Consider the following 17,252-nt stretch of genomic DNA (forward strand, 5'->3'; position numbering starts at 1 on the left):
ACACATGCAGAAAAAAAAAGAAGACTAAGGAGACAGTGCCCCGTTAAGCTTTCAGAGATGAAAACCTGATTGCCATCATAACATGAAGTGTGGATCTTGACATGTGCTAAAATATTTACTTAGCACTACATACTAACTGCAAAGCGATGAAGTGACATTTTCAACAGTGTGGCAGCATATGTTCTGATTCTCCTCCCTTCTGCTCTTGGAACAGATAGTATCAGTCAAATTCAAATGCAAAAAGTGCTTTTTAAAGCCAAATTAAGACTAAACAGAGCCACAGTAATATTTCTACTAGAACAAACATGCAATAGTACCTCAAGCTAATGTTATACATCCAAAACAGATGAGACCACACTGTAAAAACTCATATGGGAATTTAGTGGAATCAACTTAAGTTTTCTCATTAACTTACTGTAAATATACAAGTTTTATTCATTCAAATTAATTAAACTTTAAATCTGTAGTATTTATTTTCAGAACACAAAAGAACACTTGAGTTCTTCTAACTTTAAGTCTTGTGACTTGAAATGATGAGTTGAATAAATGTACTGTGCAGAATTCAATCAACACATCCAACATTTTAAAGAAACAAAATATTAACCAGCATGCACTGGAAGTTAAGTCTGAGACTCTTAGTTTTTATTGTTTGAAAAAAAACATATGATGAGAACTTGCTTAAGAATAGGTGCTTGTGTGCTTGTTTTCACAGTAATGAAAACAGTCAGTCAGTTCCTACCTCCTCACACTCAAATTTTAATAAAGTCACAGGGAGAAATTTCACATGTTGTCTTTGTGCCAGTTTTGGAACAAAGTAGTTCCAACAGGAGGAGCTGCAGCTGGAAGTTCTTTGTGTGAAATGGAGAGCTGACTTTTCAAGCTGATAAAATATAAAGGGAAATTATGTTTGTTTGCAATGTTCAGTGTGACTAAAACAGTTGTTCGTTCCAGTTCAACCCAAAATCGAAAATAGATATTTTCCTCTTAGCTGTGGTGCTACTTCTCTATCTAGTTTGTTTTGGTGTTTGGTGATAAAGAAAATAGTTCCTACATGAAACTGCTTCTAACAAGGTCTGTGGATTATCTTTCAGAACCGGAATTGGTATCGAATTTTTCACTTTTTTTTTTTTTTTTTTTTTTTTTTTTTTTTTGCGCTTTGAACACCACAAGCTGAGCACCATCTAGTTCCATTCTATTGGAAAGAGGGCAGCCATCTCTATGGCACTACTACAGCACTACAAATAAGAGGAAAAATACTTATTTTTGATTTAGGGGTTAACTGTTTATTTATTATCTTAAGCTAATTGAACATGTTTTCTCAGGCTGATTTAACTAGAAAAGTTTATTTGTTCTGAATCAATACAAAATTACCTCAACTTCTCTTTACAAAACAGTCAAGTTGAGATTTTAAGGCATGAGTGAAGTAAAAACAAGTAGTCCATTTTACAGTGTAGAGAAGGTCCAACTACTACATTTAATCTGAATATTATGTCAGTGCCTTATTTGTTTCCTAATAAAATTTGTCAGGTTTCATCAACAGCTAATGAATGATGTCTCTGTAAGAGTCTATCAATAATTCAGATCATTTATTTCCTCAATATAAAAACCAGCACTTGACTGCATTCTCCATTTCCCATACTATCATCCACACCAAACAATCTGCAGCCGCTGCAATTGGAGAAGATCAATTCTTTTAAATACTGTTTGACACTTTTCCTATTAATTTCAACAATGTCTGTAATTAAACTCCTATCCCATATCAAATTTTTAGAGAGAGACGGATGGGAATACAGGCTCCTCTACAGTATCATTTCCCTCCCTTGTATTAGCCGAGTATGAAGCCTGGGAGAATTACCAATCCTGTGAGATTCAATTATAGCCTCACCACAGCAGCATTTGAGAGGACATGAGAAGGAGCTCAGACTGGGAAAGTATCCAACTAGCTTCATCTATCACTAAGCTGCAGACATAAACCTAATGTAGAATGCCAATCCATTCGATGACACCCCCCTCTACGCTCTCTTTCTCGCTCTCCCGTCTCCCTCTTTCTTTACACTCCCTCTCCAAATAATGAATAAACATGAGTGGTAGTCAAGTGTGACGTAGCCCAGTCAGTGGTGGGGTCAATCAATCACTATTCCACAGCTCATTAATATTTATTAGCGGCCTGGAGTCACCTCCTCGGCACCTGGACCTGGGCCGGACACAGAGGAGACGAGCCTCTTCAGGTTAATATTCATGAAACTGCTGGGAGAAACAAGACACATATGCACTGCTCAGGTAGTAAGAGTACTACTACCTGCGTGATATCATGCATATATGTCTGTGAGTGTGTGTGAGTGTGTGTGTGTGTGTGTGCTATGCAAGCAAAGGGACAAAGGGTAGCCTAGGCATTCGAAGCATGCTCAGAGCTCATAGATCGATACCACATTGTCCTTGGAAACAAACATTGGGCCTTCTCATTTGTGAACCTGCTCAAGCACATCATTAATCCAGGTGCACTTTTTTTTTTTCTCTCCATCTTCTCTCGTCACACACACACTCACACTCACACATACACAACCTCCTCCACTCACCTACATGTGTCAACAGAAACTGTCACTCACAGCTGCACTTTGTGCCAGCGCTAAAACTGTGGGATTTGGTGGAAGAAAAAGGTGGTGGGAATGAACATCTGCATAACAATGTCAGCGTCTGGTTCGTCTGCTCACAATGTCAGCCATTCAAACATAGCCTGAGAGAAGATATGTGAATTATTAAAAGGTTCTTCTGCAGGATGCTTGACGATGTTCCTAACTCTGGACTAAATTATTTCTCACCTTATCAACTTCCAGGTGTTTGCATGTTTGGAGTTAAATGGACATTGATGAGAGGTGGAGGAGAGTAGGAACTAGGGTGGGGTCGATTTTTGGTTTCAGTGGTCTGGTTCGGTGTTAGGAGATTAAACCGACGGAACATTAGTTGGCATTAGTTGTTATATGTGCTAAAGAGATTAGGTTCACAAATCTGTCTTTCAAGCAGGTTGGCACCAACAAGGATTTCTAAACCTGATTAAATTCTTTCAATTTTAGCATAAACTTCCTTTCCTTTCCTACTTTAAATTATGTTGCAAAAAACTTTTAAACTATCTTAAAATGAAGAAACATTACATTTGACCTCTCTATAAACTTAAGTTTTTACTCTAAATCGAGATTAAATTGAATTATGTGTCATCAAAACTTTAAACTCCAATTCAAAATATGATCCAGTAATAACTTTAAACTTACACTTAAGGAGGAATAACTTTTTAAAATAGCCGCCTTTTTGTCATGGATTGAGAAAAAAAGGTTCCTCAGTTCAGAAATGGACAAACTGATTAGCAAGCAAGCTACAGTATATGACATTTTGTTACCTTTTAGGTAGCCAGCAAAGAATGTAATATATATATTTAAGTTTAATGCTTTGTAATTTTTTTAGCTAGCTAGCAAACAATATAACCTTTTTTTAAAAAAAAGTTTTTAGCTTCCTAGCAAACAATTTAACGCTTTGTTAACTTTTTTGCTGGCTAGCAAACATACAAATGTTTTTTAAGTATTAGCTAGCTAACGAAAAACTTAACATTTTGTTAACTTGGAAGCTAGCTATCAAACAGTGTGATGTTACAGAAAAGCTGAAAGTTAACGTTTTTGTGGGCTGCATGTTCCACTTGGGAGTGGCCGAGTCATGTGCGACACCTAGTGGTTACATTAGATGTTCGGAATTTGGCCTTATATCATTGGCCCAACCCGAAAATTCCCATTTGTTAATAGGAACAGTACAACACGGAGTAACAGAAACCTGGACTATATAATATATGACTCCATATAAAACTGTCTACTGGACATAGTGAACAGGAACAGGAAAGCACGTGTCTGTATAATATCTTCCTCGTCAGTCTTACAACAGTCCTACTTAACCCAGTACTAACAGACAAAGGACAGAAAGTGAAGAGGAGAGGAGAGAGGAGAGAGGAGAGAGGAGAGGAGGAGAAGAGTAAATAAAAAGAAGAATGAGAAGGCGGGAGGTTAAGATGACAGGGTTATTTACCTACTACACCTGGTCAGAGATGGAGCTGGATATTGTGCTCTGGCTCCTCAAATCCTTCTCTAATGAACCAAGCCATGACAGGCTTTAGCCTGCAAAGCTTGACCAAACCCACAATGCACACTCATCTCCAGCTGCTCGCCCTGCAGGCCTATTCATCTGTATATTCACACAGAGGGAGGACAAAAGGATATTCCATCTCGGCACGGATGTCATCCAGGCGATGGGAGAGCTCGATAGAGTCCTCCTCCTTGTTCTCATTGAACACCTTCAGCTGGATGTCGAGCTCCTCTGTCTCTTTTAGCTCCTAGAATGAGTCAGACACAGAGTAATGGCTGAAAATATGAAGTCATACAAAAGGTCATATAGCAATATATAGATAATGATAAACAGTCAGAGGACCTCCAAGAAATTATTCAGGTATAGCTCGCAGCAATTTATTACACTGGTATTTGTATAGTTGAATCTCGTCAAACTCTCATATGTCAGTGTTAAACCCATAATATGTAAGTTCTGCTGTCTCTCTTACATTATAACAATAAAAAAAGATGTAGTTTTATGACATTCTGAAGTTGCATGGGATCATGGGAGTTTCCACCTTAACACAAGACTGTTAGCAATTCCTGTATAGGTGTTCTTAATGTCTGCCACTGGTTCAGATTCCCCTTGAAATCCAATTAAATGAGTTTGCATTTATATTTCCATTTTTTTTATTTTATTTTTGATGTTATATTTTATGGTTATTATGGTGGAAATGCTACCACTATTGTCCACAACAAGACATGACATGACAACATGACATACCATGTCCCTGGGTGAGGTAATATTAAAGATTTATTCACACTACGTTTAATAATGTTTGTTGACTTCCTTCCTCTCTCTCTGACATATCAAACACATCTTGTGTTTTCCCAGAGGTTATAGCAACTTTTAACAAATTAAGGATTTCTTGGGTTTGTTCATTTTTGGAAACATTTGAGATAATAAGTCAACACAACTCACAAACTATGTCTAGACATATGACTAGTGTTTTTAGACATTTCTATATGGAAATGTTAATATTATAGCTTTAATCAAGCTTATTGTAAAACCTGTAATAGTAAGAATGTTAGTTTCTCTGTTCCAGATGTACAGAGAACTGGGACCCGAGACGCCCTGAACCCTCTCACTAGGTATTCCAGACAGAACCTATTCCTGCACACCTGTTCCAGCCACAAGGGGCTACGGCACTGCTCTTTACCACTTCTCTATGAATCACCGGCAGCGGAGTTTACAGACGGAGACAGGGCCAAATGTAACCCAATTTCTGCAGGTATCAATCACCCTGCACTGTTTTTTGGGTGCACCATCTGTCTTAAGCAACACTGGTTCGGAGGGAGGTGCACAATGCCACAAAAAAGAAGGAGGGGGGTAGAAGGAGTAGAGGAGGAGGGACAAATACATGTGTCAAGGACTAAAAGAACAAAACAAATTGTGCTTTCTTTTTCAGCAGAGTTCACTTTTTCTTTGCCAACAGCGGCGCTGACTCCTGAGCATAACTCATAATTAGATGAAAGAGTGTCAGTTTGAATGTCGGCATTAAAAAGCGGTGAACGTGGCATTCATAAATGACTGTACACTGAGACTCTTTCATATCAGGGGGCAGAATTGAAGATAATTAAAGTAATGACAGTAATAATCAACAGGAGCAGCTGGGATGACTTATTAACAACTGGCTCTGTGACACGTTCACCCCACTCGCTACAAATGAGAGCTTGAGTGATGAGTTGGAGCTCATTTGCCTTTGCCTCATGTGAAGACGTGTAGGCTTGCTGATAATGATGCCAGGACGACCCGGGTGATGAGGTGCTAACACTGCAACACACTTGACACAAGATACTGTTATTTATACCACTACTACTACCACTCTAAGTTTTTTACTGGTAATGAAGGCGTCTCAGTTTAATACTATGAGACCTACGTAAGCAAACAAGACCATCTGCAAGAAGTTTTTAAAAGTTATTAACGCCTGCCAGCTGGTTGATTCTCTGTAAAATGAAAAAAAAAAAAAAATGCCTTTTACATTTTCAGAGGCAAAGTCACACCAAATCATGTGCCAGACAGTTAAAATGAAGCAGGAGGAATTACCATGCTACACCTGTCACCCATATTACTGTGCAGAAAGCTACAGCTCAGCTGATGGGGAGCGCATTCATTTATACACCCCAGCTGTCACGAGCACAAGCCTCTCATCCATGAGTGGATGCGCGCTTCCTTCTGCGCAGTGATATGGTTGGCAGTTATAGTTTGATAGAAAAAAAAAAGTTGAACATGAACTGCATGAAACTACTCACAACAAGGTCTATGAATTATCCTGAGTAACCAGGTCATAATTTCTACAAAGAGACGTTACTACTGTATTTTTCCATTATACTGGAGAGAAGTTTAATATCACCAAAACTTGGCGACTCACAGCAAAACAATCTAGATCGATACATAGAACTACAGGTAAAATATATATTTTGATTTGGGGATGAACTGTACCTTTAAACTATTCAAATTTAGCGACTAACACAGAAAAAAGTATATGTTTGGGTCACCGCATCCTTCACAAAATCACAAGCACAACTTGAACATTATTTTTCATGCATGTGAATACTCTAACTGTGTGCCCTTTGAGTTGTTTGGTAACTCACAGGCAGGATCTTCTTGAGGCCACATCTTAAGAACTCATTGCGTAGATGTATCCGGAAGTCCAGGTCATCGGGGGAGGTCACAAGGGCGTTGATCAGCTGCATGCAGGCAACCTGTGGAGGGGACAGACAAAATGACAGAGAGATAAAAACAAATGGGACAGATATTCCTTGCAAAACATATCAAGCAGGAAGATTATGGAATTTAACTGTAATTCATTGTGTTTGGTTTCTGTCATAAAAATATGTGTTTTGGAGAAATGAAGTGCTCGTAATGTCCTTTTTCCAAAACCGAAACAACGGAAAAAAGATTCCAAGGATGAGGAGAAAAGGTATAGCAATAGAGAGGCCAGCAGAGAGATGGTAGAAAGTACAGGTCTGGTGTGTCTATTGACTAGATGTGCATTATTAATGGATTTATTGGTAAAGAAAAAAGCCTCAAAGTGTGTGTACGTGTGGCTCTGTGTGTGTGTCGGGTGGAGGAGGGGGTTAGGAGGAAATCGCTGATGAATTATAATGAGCAGTAAGGTGTTTCAGGGGAGTGAGCAATGGATAAGACAGTTTTCCTTGGACAGACAATCGATAGCAGGCAGAAGGATTCCCATGGACGATGTGAAACATTGTCTTCTGAAACCTTGACCCTGCGCTGTTGGCTCGTATGTGTTATTAATAAGAGCCACAACAATGCTGATTCTGGGTGGTTTCCTAAGTCTGTTCTATTATTTCTCTGGGTTTACAATTTTATTCTTACTCGACAAATGCACATCCTTCCATGTAATGTCATCAGCCTATAGGACATAGTGTCTTTTCACTCAGTGTCTTGCTTTGTCCCTAACCTTTGCTTTGTAATGTCAAATTTAATTAGTTGAATATTTGTGTTGGGATGCATGAAAAAAAATAGGGCCAATATATTTGTGACTGACAATGAGTAATTTATATTATATATTATTTCAATAATAAAATTAGTCAATAAATATCTACTACAATAATATCAGATTTGACAGATTAAATCAAAGAATTTGAATTTTAGACAAAAATTAAGAGCCAAAACATATTTCTGAAGTTTTTTTTTTTTAAATTAAATTCACTCGAAAAATAAATGAACATTTAAAGAGTCAGAAGTGTTTGGTTAGATTTTGCTAGGTGAGAGCTAGAGAATATCAAATCAGCCACCTTTGCTCATTTTCCTATCAAATTAATTACCCAACTATTTTGATAATCGATTAGTCAGTTTCAATCATTTTTTGAGGAAAAAAGTCAAAATTTTCTGATTCCATCTTTTTAAATGTCAATATTTTCTGGTTTCTTTAGCCCTTTATGACAGTAAACTGAATATCTTTGGGTTGTGGGCGAAACAAGACATGTAAGGACGACATTTGGACATTTTATGGACCAAACAACTAATTGATTAATCCAGAAAATAATTGGAAGATTAACTGAATGAAAATTTATTGTTAGTTGCAGTGCTAGTCTTAGCCTGTCATACCCTCAGGTGTGAATGAAGTACAGGTTATATAAACTTTATAAAATAATAAAATGTGAAATGATCAGTTATCTGTATTATCTGTAAGCATCCCTATTTTTGTGTGATGAAGTGCAGAACAAAAGTTATCTGAAATGACCAGTGCTGGCTTGTTTTTCAGTTACCTTAAAGCTTTAGTTGTGGGGAGAGGGTGGGCTGTGTGTTAGCTTACGATACAGATACAAGATACTGTACATCCCTTTGGGAAAAATACAAGCTTGTTGCAGTAAAAGATGTATCGCCATCGAGTATGTGGCACTAGTGCCAGGCACGAGAAACACGGTAGACTTCTGCATGTTGCAGAAGAGCTTGAGGGCCTCTGAGCAAGATCTGTGCATTGAAACCTGACATTTTACTGTATCCACCAGAGGCCAGATACATAAAAGAACCTCCACCAAAATCTTCACAGAATTTATGTGAGTGAAGAAAGCCATGGAGCTCATGAAAAATTCTTTCTCTTCTCCTGCATACAGATTGATACTTACATCAAGCACCTCAAACATACCTCAGCCGTGTTTTGTGGAGTGGGAAGCGACCGTGCTGGGGGACGGGGGCATTATCTGTGTTGGGTTTAGAGAGCTGCAGTGGTGCCATAGGCTGGTTCCGAACATCGTAATTAAAAGTGGCACTGCTGGGACGGTTTTAAAGTTGAAATGCTGAGTTTCTCTTGTGCTCAGCAGACGAGCATAGCCTCAACTACGGCAAAACACATTTTAATCACATTAGCAAAGTCTACTTCTACAGCCCATCACAGGTTTTGGATAAAAAGTCTATTAATTTCCTTGAACCCCCTGCATCAGCAAAGCATTTTAATTTACTTCACAATTAGCAGAGCTTCATTTCATTAATGGCAAAATTTAAAGGAAAAACAACAGCCTCCTAATAAAAGAATATCTACTTTCGCTTCCACCACCCGCCTCATCAGTTTCCTTCATGACTTTTCCTTCATCACTTCACAATCCCTGCAGTTAAAAAGGGTAATTCCTTAAGTAATTCCCTGCTTTTGGTTCCACAAAAACATGTTTTTAAGTGGTGTTTTTATTGCTGTTGTATAGTTTTTTTTCCTGCTGTGGAAGAATAGTAGTGAAAATTAAGAGAGGTATGGTGCTTCGGTTGCCCTTTCACGAGTCCTCTGAGAGGCAACTTGACAGCAGCATGGAAACAAGCGAGGGGAAGTATTTGTAAGATGTGAGAAAAAAATGAGCAAGGCAGCGAGAGGAGGAGAAAATGTGAGAAAGAGAGAGGGAAGACAAAAAGCTAAAAGGAACTCAACATCTCTGCTTTTTGTATTATGGTGTTCCTGTTGTTGGCAAAAAGAACGGGGTAGTTCAGTAGGGGCAGGTGTTTTTGATTAAAGCAGTGGAGATGGAGCTCCGGGTGCATTTCAAGAGCCCAGCCATCACATCCCATCATGCGCAAGAGATGCAGTGAGCTTGACAAGTGAACCCAAGAAAGAAAGAGAAGCAGAAAAAAAACACATGTATGACGACGGCTGAGGCTGAAGCACAATAGGCTCCGCACTCACACAACTGTCAATTTCAGTCCTACCTGACATCAACCATGGTCATGACAGAGTGTGTGTGTGTGTGTGTGAGGGACGCGGGACTGTTTCAGGTTTTTGTCCACTATACATACCAAAACTCAAGTTTCATATGCTTCTTTCTAAAAGGTGCGCAACATTCAGCCTTACCAGATGGCACCAAACAACAATTTGCCATGTAGAGATATAATAGAGTAATGGTCAGAAACTTTCTCATTTTACACCAAAACAGTACACTAAAATATGTTTGTGAAAACATTTTAACCAGAAAATAGGCAATGAAGTAACGTAATACAGATCAGCCCTGCCTAATTTGACAGTTTGATCTGAGTTTTGTGAGCAGTGTTTGTTCAGATGAAGGTTGTATCCAAGAACTGATACTTTTTCAATACCATACATTAAAAAAATTTATGCAATGTTAAAATGTAATGATATTGAAAGTACCAAACCTATTATAAAACTTATCTAAGTGCTTATTTAAAACCTCAGTTCAGTTCAGTTTTTAATGATTTGCCTAAAATTTGTCATTCAGAATAGCAAAACCAGATAAAAACCAGTGTTAATGGACAAAAGACAAAATGTATCATATGCGGTGGTGGTATTGTGGTTTCAAGAGATACTGAGAATTTTTTATTAAAAAACCAGTTTATTGAATCAAAGTTTGGTCTAAAATACAGGTGGTCCACTGGCAGTGAATGTCATATACAGCACCTTTCAGTTTGGGCAGTATGAATCAGTGTGTATGACTATTCAAGGCACCCTTTGCACACTGTATTACAGAATAATACAGTATTCAGAGCAGTGCAATAGCAGTTCTTACATACTGGCCATGATCCATAAAGGTCACTTTTATCCTTCAAAAGATATAATCTAGTAAAAGACGAATATTAGATGGTGATGTTAACTGTTTCTTGGTGTGTGCTTCCTAACCTGCAGCTGCTGGGCTTCATGGTTCTCCAGTCCTTCCACAATTGAAGCAAATCTCTCTTTATTGTTCCTCTCTGCAGCTATTGTCATGGCAGCTAAAATCTTATCCAGGCTGGAAGAAAACAGAGAACAGGGAGCAGGCACAACACAAAAGTCAACAAACAGTTTTATCACCTCACTGACAGGACATTTACTCACAATTTTCAGCTCAAACACCATGTATCTTATCTCCCCTTGTGTGTTGGTGTGGACATTTGCTCGGCCAGTCTTTGGTCACCCTGACAAATGCTACTGCTTTCAATCTCTTTGTATGCAATCTGGCCTATTATTGCTGTGGTATCCAATTTTGACTTGATCGCGCTTGTTACTAAGGTGAGGCGAGACAAAAAACAGGTTTTTACTGCAAATGTGTTCAGTTGTCAAAGCAATTGTGGTGAAGTGTATTTGGCTGGATGAGAAAGGGTGCAAATTATTGCAGGGACTGCCAGACTAATGTGCAAATACACCTATTGAGAAGGTAAGCAAATTAGAGTACTTGCAAGGGCTCAAGGCAGCTCAGCTAAATAGAGCATTGGACATTTTCAGCCTCTAAATTGTGAATGAAAGAGAAATTCTGTGCTGAGCACACAAACACACACATACAGAGGACTACAATAAAAGCAAATCGATGTCTTATGAGCACCTGCGTAAACAGTGATTTACAATATGCATACATAATAATTGGTAACAGGTGGTCTCTCTAGGCCACATTTGCTATTTTGCCTTCATCTATTGAGAAACTGAACAGCTGAACTCCCTCATCCTCAACCTTCTTTCTCCTGTGGGTATAAAAAAGCTCTTAGCCTGATACACAAGTTCACCTCGCTATTCAAATAATTTTTATAAAAGTTAAGAAATAAGTTCTCGCACTTGGCCAAATGTTAAAATGTCAGCCAGTTTATGCATATGTGAATATCTGCACTCACGCGTGCCACATAGGCTTGCTCTTGCCATTTTTATTACCTGATATCAACCCAGAAAATAACACTTTCAGGATGAAAGAATGCAAGCACAGTTGCTCCGTGAGCGAGGGAGATCATGTGTCCGACCAATAGGACTGTATGTGTCAAATAAGCCTGACACAGAGATAAATGGAACGGCCATGCTCTGTGATAGGGGTTACAAAGTCACAGACGAGCATGGGGAGCTGCATACTGAGCAGCTTTAAAGCCAGTTCAGACGACGCTTCAAAACAGGCGAGATAGATCTGCTTAACTTGTCGTGTTTCCTTTTGATGCTGTCAGCTGAAGTGGGTGTTGAACATGAGCCAGCGTCACAACATTGGTTGGCAGAGAAGTTTCTGAGCGAGAAAATGACGCCTCAGCTCCTTTGGCTGTCATTTCTACAGGATGCGTACATTTTAATGCAGGGCTATGATCATGGGAGAGATTTCCGTGTTTACCTCAACCTATTCTTGAATACTTTGAAAATGGAAAAAGAGACATAGCGTGAGAGTAAGAGAAAGGAGGAGAATTTCATAATCTATACACTCAGTATCTGGTTAAATATAGTTGTGTGTGTTTGCATGCAAGCAGCAGAAGTCTGTGTCGGAGTGTTAGAGAGGTGACTCTAACAGACAACATTCATATGGGTCTAATTACTCATTCATCACATCGATACATTGATCATGTACAGAATCAGCTACGTCTATCTGCAAAAGTAATGATTTAATTGAACTGGGCTGCACAATTAACACACTGACATATTATCGAAACTGCAATATGGCCCATTGCAGAAGCTGCAATTTTTTGATAAAGGAAAAGTGTGTGACAAAACAGCATTATTAAAAATCTTGTTCTTGAGATATATGAAAACATGCTTGTTTGGTCCAGACCCCAACAAATGTCTCATCATCATGATTTTTTTTTACAATATTGTGAACCCCTAGAGCTGGTTGAGCAATAATTATTTCGAAAAATGCTTTGAATAAAACTAATCATGGTTGGTTGTCTGAATTGTGACCTCCCAAAGAAGAAGTGACAGTTTGGTAAAAACGTGTCCATTATGTAAACTTGTGCTTCTAGAACACCACTAAAATAATGACCTGTCAAGACAAGACAGCATTTCCATCTGTGCCAACTTCAGAGGCTGCAGAAGGATCTGCTACACATTCTAGTGTCGGCACTATTAACTTGTTTGACCCAAAATAAAAGGACAACACCTCATGCAATTTCACACAACATCGAAAAACGTGTTTGCAAAAATGTATGTTCTTAAATCTACTACAAGGAGTTTTTAAATGATAATGAAACAGTCTCAATTAAATAATAATGCCTCTTTATGACTTACATAAGCAAACAAGACAATCATAGAGAAGATTGTTTAGTACTACATTATTGCTGTATTGTAGTTCTTAATGTCTGCTACTGGGTCAGATTCTCCTTGAAAGCAGATCAAACAAGCTTGTGTTTCCATTTTCCCAGAAAAACTCACAGTGAGTAGTATATTAGCCAGTCGAAATTATTTTTTATTCACATAAGTTTATTTCTGATGTTCTATTTTGCAGTTATGGCATAGGAAACACTACCACTTTTGTCCTCTAAAATCAACAAATTATGAAAGTTCCTTGTAGTAGCTTTAACTAAAAATATTTGACCCCCATATATGTTAAAAGGCCCTGTACTACACTAGGTATTGCCAGTCATACTGCGATATTTAGTAAGATAACTGACAAAAAGTTTGTTTGTTGCTCATACTGTGGATGAAATATTACTTGTACATTTGTATTTGCACTCCTCATTTCTATTTGTACTATAATTATTCATTGTAGTTCGTATTATCTTCATAGTTGTTGCTGTTTCTGTTATCTTTACACTTTTTGTTCTGTTTCTTCTTTATTGCTTAATTTGTAAATATTTAAATTATTAGTACTTTTCTATTATTTTTACTTTTTTATACTTCGTTAGCATTTTGTCTCAGTGTTTTTTGACTACTGTTGTTGTTTTGAGTACTGCATGTTGAGAGAAATGGCAAACACAGGTGTTTCCAATGATACTAATTAAGGTCCTGTTACATTTAGTGTAGCAGAGCCTTTCCAGTGAGCCAACATGCACAATAGCAGCACCCTCACTCTGTTTCACCTGAATGGAATGGAGCCTTTATTAGTATCATTGGTAATACCTGTGTTTACTCTATTATTTCATGTAAAAATGTTTGCTGTGAAAAGGCTTTACTGTGATAAATTAAACAAACTGAAGTAAACCAATTAAAAATGAATGCTCTTGACAGTAATAGAAATGAATACATTGGATTAAATTAATGCTAAGTTTATAAATTCACAATCCTGAACATTGTGCAACTTTATCATAAGAGTCAAAACTATCATTTTGGAAACCCTGCAGAGTCACAGAACTTGAAGCGTAAAGGCCTGTTTGGATGGTCAGAGATGTGAGACACAGTGCTGAACTCAGCTTCTCCAACAGAATTTGTGGGTTTGTTTATTTCCACCACTGCATACAGACTGACTTTGAAGTGCAATTGTTATTCTAGTCTGGCCCTGTGGGAAACAATAAAAAACACTCCCCTAAATCCAATTTATAAGCTGTCAGCCAGGTTGTGTGTCCATGGCAAACTACACTGAGTAGTTCAACACATTAAAGAGACTGAACTGCATCATCTGACCATGTGACCCCATAAGATTTTCTTATACTGTCTGAGGTCATCTGTAAATGCAGTATATGCTCACAGTGGGTAAGCATGCATGCATGTGGTCCAATCACTGTCTGACTACATGCCACCCAGTGGGAGAAGATTGAAGAAATAGTGATATTCCAGTGTTTACAAGAAGCAGCCATCTCCTTCTCTCTCGCTGTTTCAGAAACATTACAGAGCACGTAAACATGGCAGAGATGGACCGTATCTCTTTCATCACTGTTTTTCATCAGTCAGGAATTTCAAAGGGCGTTGTGCTGTTTCTATATCAGCTGTGATTTACTGAGAAAGATATAGGAATGTGTCCCTCACTCAACTTTGACTGCAGAAAACTTTGACTCGAGGTTAGGGAAAAGTACTTAAAGGGCAAGTTCATCCATATTACAACATATTTCTCCATGTATTCTTACATGTGTGGGAAAGGAGAAATGGATACAGCTTTAGCTTTAGTTGCAAAGATTGTGAGATATCTGTCACTGAAGGGTGCGCCAACTGATCAGCCGCTCATCGTTATCAGCTGATATTTAGTCTGAATAGTTAGACTGGTGGGGAATCAGAGGAACGGATCAGATGATGAACTGACAGGGTCAGAAATGAACAACTGCCAAGCATTAAATGTGAGTACACTCTCAGTTTGGCGGGTAAATCTTGGAAGGCTATCGGGCACACTGGCAGGTAAATGTTTGCATCAAAATTGTATTAATTGTATTAAAATACTACACTGAGTCTCTTTTGGCGTCACTAACTTGTGTGCTGTGGCTGTTCTCTGCTGTCTGTGTCGGTGTTCGACACACAGATGCAGCTGATCTTTAGTTGAGATAATTTACTTTTTATTCTGAAGATAAATTTACATCTTTGAGTCTTTCACCTATAAAAAATGTATTTACAGTGAGCAGTGAACCTTATTTGTCATTATTTGTGTGTCAAAAAATTTAATGGCTTTAAATAAAAATCTTAAAAAATAAATCACTTCTACAACTCAAAGTTTCAAGTTTTGTTTTTGAAAAAAAAAGTAAATTACCAAACAAACGATTAGTAGTTGGTAAAACAATTTTTTCGAGTTTTAGTTGGGCTTAAAACCCAAAAATCTGTTATAGTAAGTCGCCTTGAAATTAATTTTTTATTTTTTATTTATTTATTTATTTTTCATTTTTGCAGTGTGGTGCATTCATGTGCACTTCATAAACTCTGAAATCTATGCTCGAACAGCAACAAAGTTTGTTTTCAAAGGGAAAGTTCCTAGTTTTTTGTTATTTTCCTCATCTGTCTTTACTTTCTTGTATTTTTAAAGAACAGCACTGCAGTGAATTCACCAAATTCAATTCTATTCCATCTCTGTGTTAAGTTCATTTATACTTATACTCAATAAATAATTAAGAATAGTTAAATAAGTAATTCTACATGATAAATAAGAGGCTTCAAATAGACCCTGTAATATGTGATCAGTATCAGCCAATACTGCTTCCAGCAATCACTGATCAGGCCCTAAACTCCTGATGGCAGCAGCCTTACTATCACTAAAACCAGAAATAGTTTTAAATCCCAGCAAATAGGACTGAAGCTCTAAAATCATGGACTGGCCATTTAACTGTGACAAAATCTTTATCTGGCTTAGATATAACTGACTTCCAAGTTGAGTGGGTGGGCATGTGACAGGCAATCAACAGTGGAGATGTCTCTTTAATGGCATGCAGGACTTTTCAAGGTCTGCAAGAGCAAGACATGTGAGAACAAATGTGACAAGTACAAATGTGACAAATTATCAGGTAATTAGAAGTCCACTTACATGTTTTCCTCTCCAATAATACAGAAAGCAGAGAGAATTTTAACAATCTCTGTCATCATGTTGGTCTGTTTGGGGTCAATCGCTCGTGCCAACAGCAACAGGCTCCGCTCATCTCCCAGAATCCTTTGCAGTCCATACTGTGAGAGAGAGAAGAAAGTTTGGTACGATGGAGATAAGGTCTATTGGGTATAAATAATGAGAGCATTTGCATTCATGGAGAACTTTCACTTCAAGTAAAAAAATTAATCACACAAAGAAGCGCTAATGTACGTAAATTATAGTTAGCCTTAATTCTCTTTTAAAGGAGGGACAACGAGGCCATGGGAAAAAAAATGGAGAGGATGATGAATTAATTCAATTCAGGACAGGACTATAGGGACAAATACTTATAGTCTTCTGTACCTTTTAGTCTCCCCACAACTGCAGGAATGGGCCGAGATGACCACGTGAGGGGATTAACTCCAAGAGAAGCAATATCAATAGTTCATCTATCCTTGAAATGTGTGCCACTTTTGAGAAATGAGCCAGACCTTCCCAAAAAGGATAATTAAAAGATCTGAGACTGTGGGCTTGAAATGGTAAAATTAGCTTCACTTTACAGTCTCATTATCCCGGGCCTGTCAAAGTCCACATTCAAATCAGGTTTGGAATCATGGCCACCTGAGCTATTAATAGTTTGTCTAAAATTTTTAATTTAAGTAGACAATCAGTGACCTTGTTTGTGCTTTTTCAGTTATTTGTACACAAAACTGGACATGAACTGAACTATGGCCACCTGTCGAGGGTAACTCCAAACAAAGAAGGGGTCACGTATTACCGGAGTAACTGCTAACTGCTGCTCACTATACTTTTGCTGTGACTATCTTTGGCTGTAGCTTGCTTAGTAGTTGCTCAGTTAGCTGTGTAGCTGTGACGCCCTACTATCCACTCAGCCAGACCAAATGCAATCAGGCTCAGCAGCCTCTCAGAGAACACAGCCTTCTAGACTGACGGACACAGACAACAGAGGTGGAAACAGAGCAGCATGAGAGGGAGGTCAGACCTCAGAGAAGC

The 17,252-nt window shown here is 38.2% G+C and overlaps 1 protein-coding gene across 1 annotated transcript in view; it reads right to left on the reverse strand.

The window, feature by feature from the left end:
* Positions 1-17,252, reverse strand: part of diaph2 (diaphanous-related formin 2) — a 520,520-nt gene that overhangs the window by 341,499 nt on the left and 161,769 nt on the right. The window contains exons 10-13 of the mRNA XM_084719553.1: positions 16,200-16,336; positions 10,727-10,835; positions 6,738-6,848; positions 4,257-4,369 (exon numbers count right to left, since the gene is read on the reverse strand). Coding sequence (XP_084575679.1) covers positions 4,257-4,369; positions 6,738-6,848; positions 10,727-10,835; positions 16,200-16,336 — 470 coding nt within the window. The remainder of the gene's footprint in view (positions 1-4,256; positions 4,370-6,737; positions 6,849-10,726; positions 10,836-16,199; positions 16,337-17,252) is intronic.

This window comes from Lutjanus erythropterus, chromosome 5 (genome assembly GCF_056507025.1).
Source record: "Lutjanus erythropterus isolate fLutEry1 chromosome 5, fLutEry1.hap2, whole genome shotgun sequence".
Lineage (NCBI taxonomy): Eukaryota > Metazoa > Chordata > Actinopteri > Lutjaniformes > Lutjanidae > Lutjanus > Lutjanus erythropterus.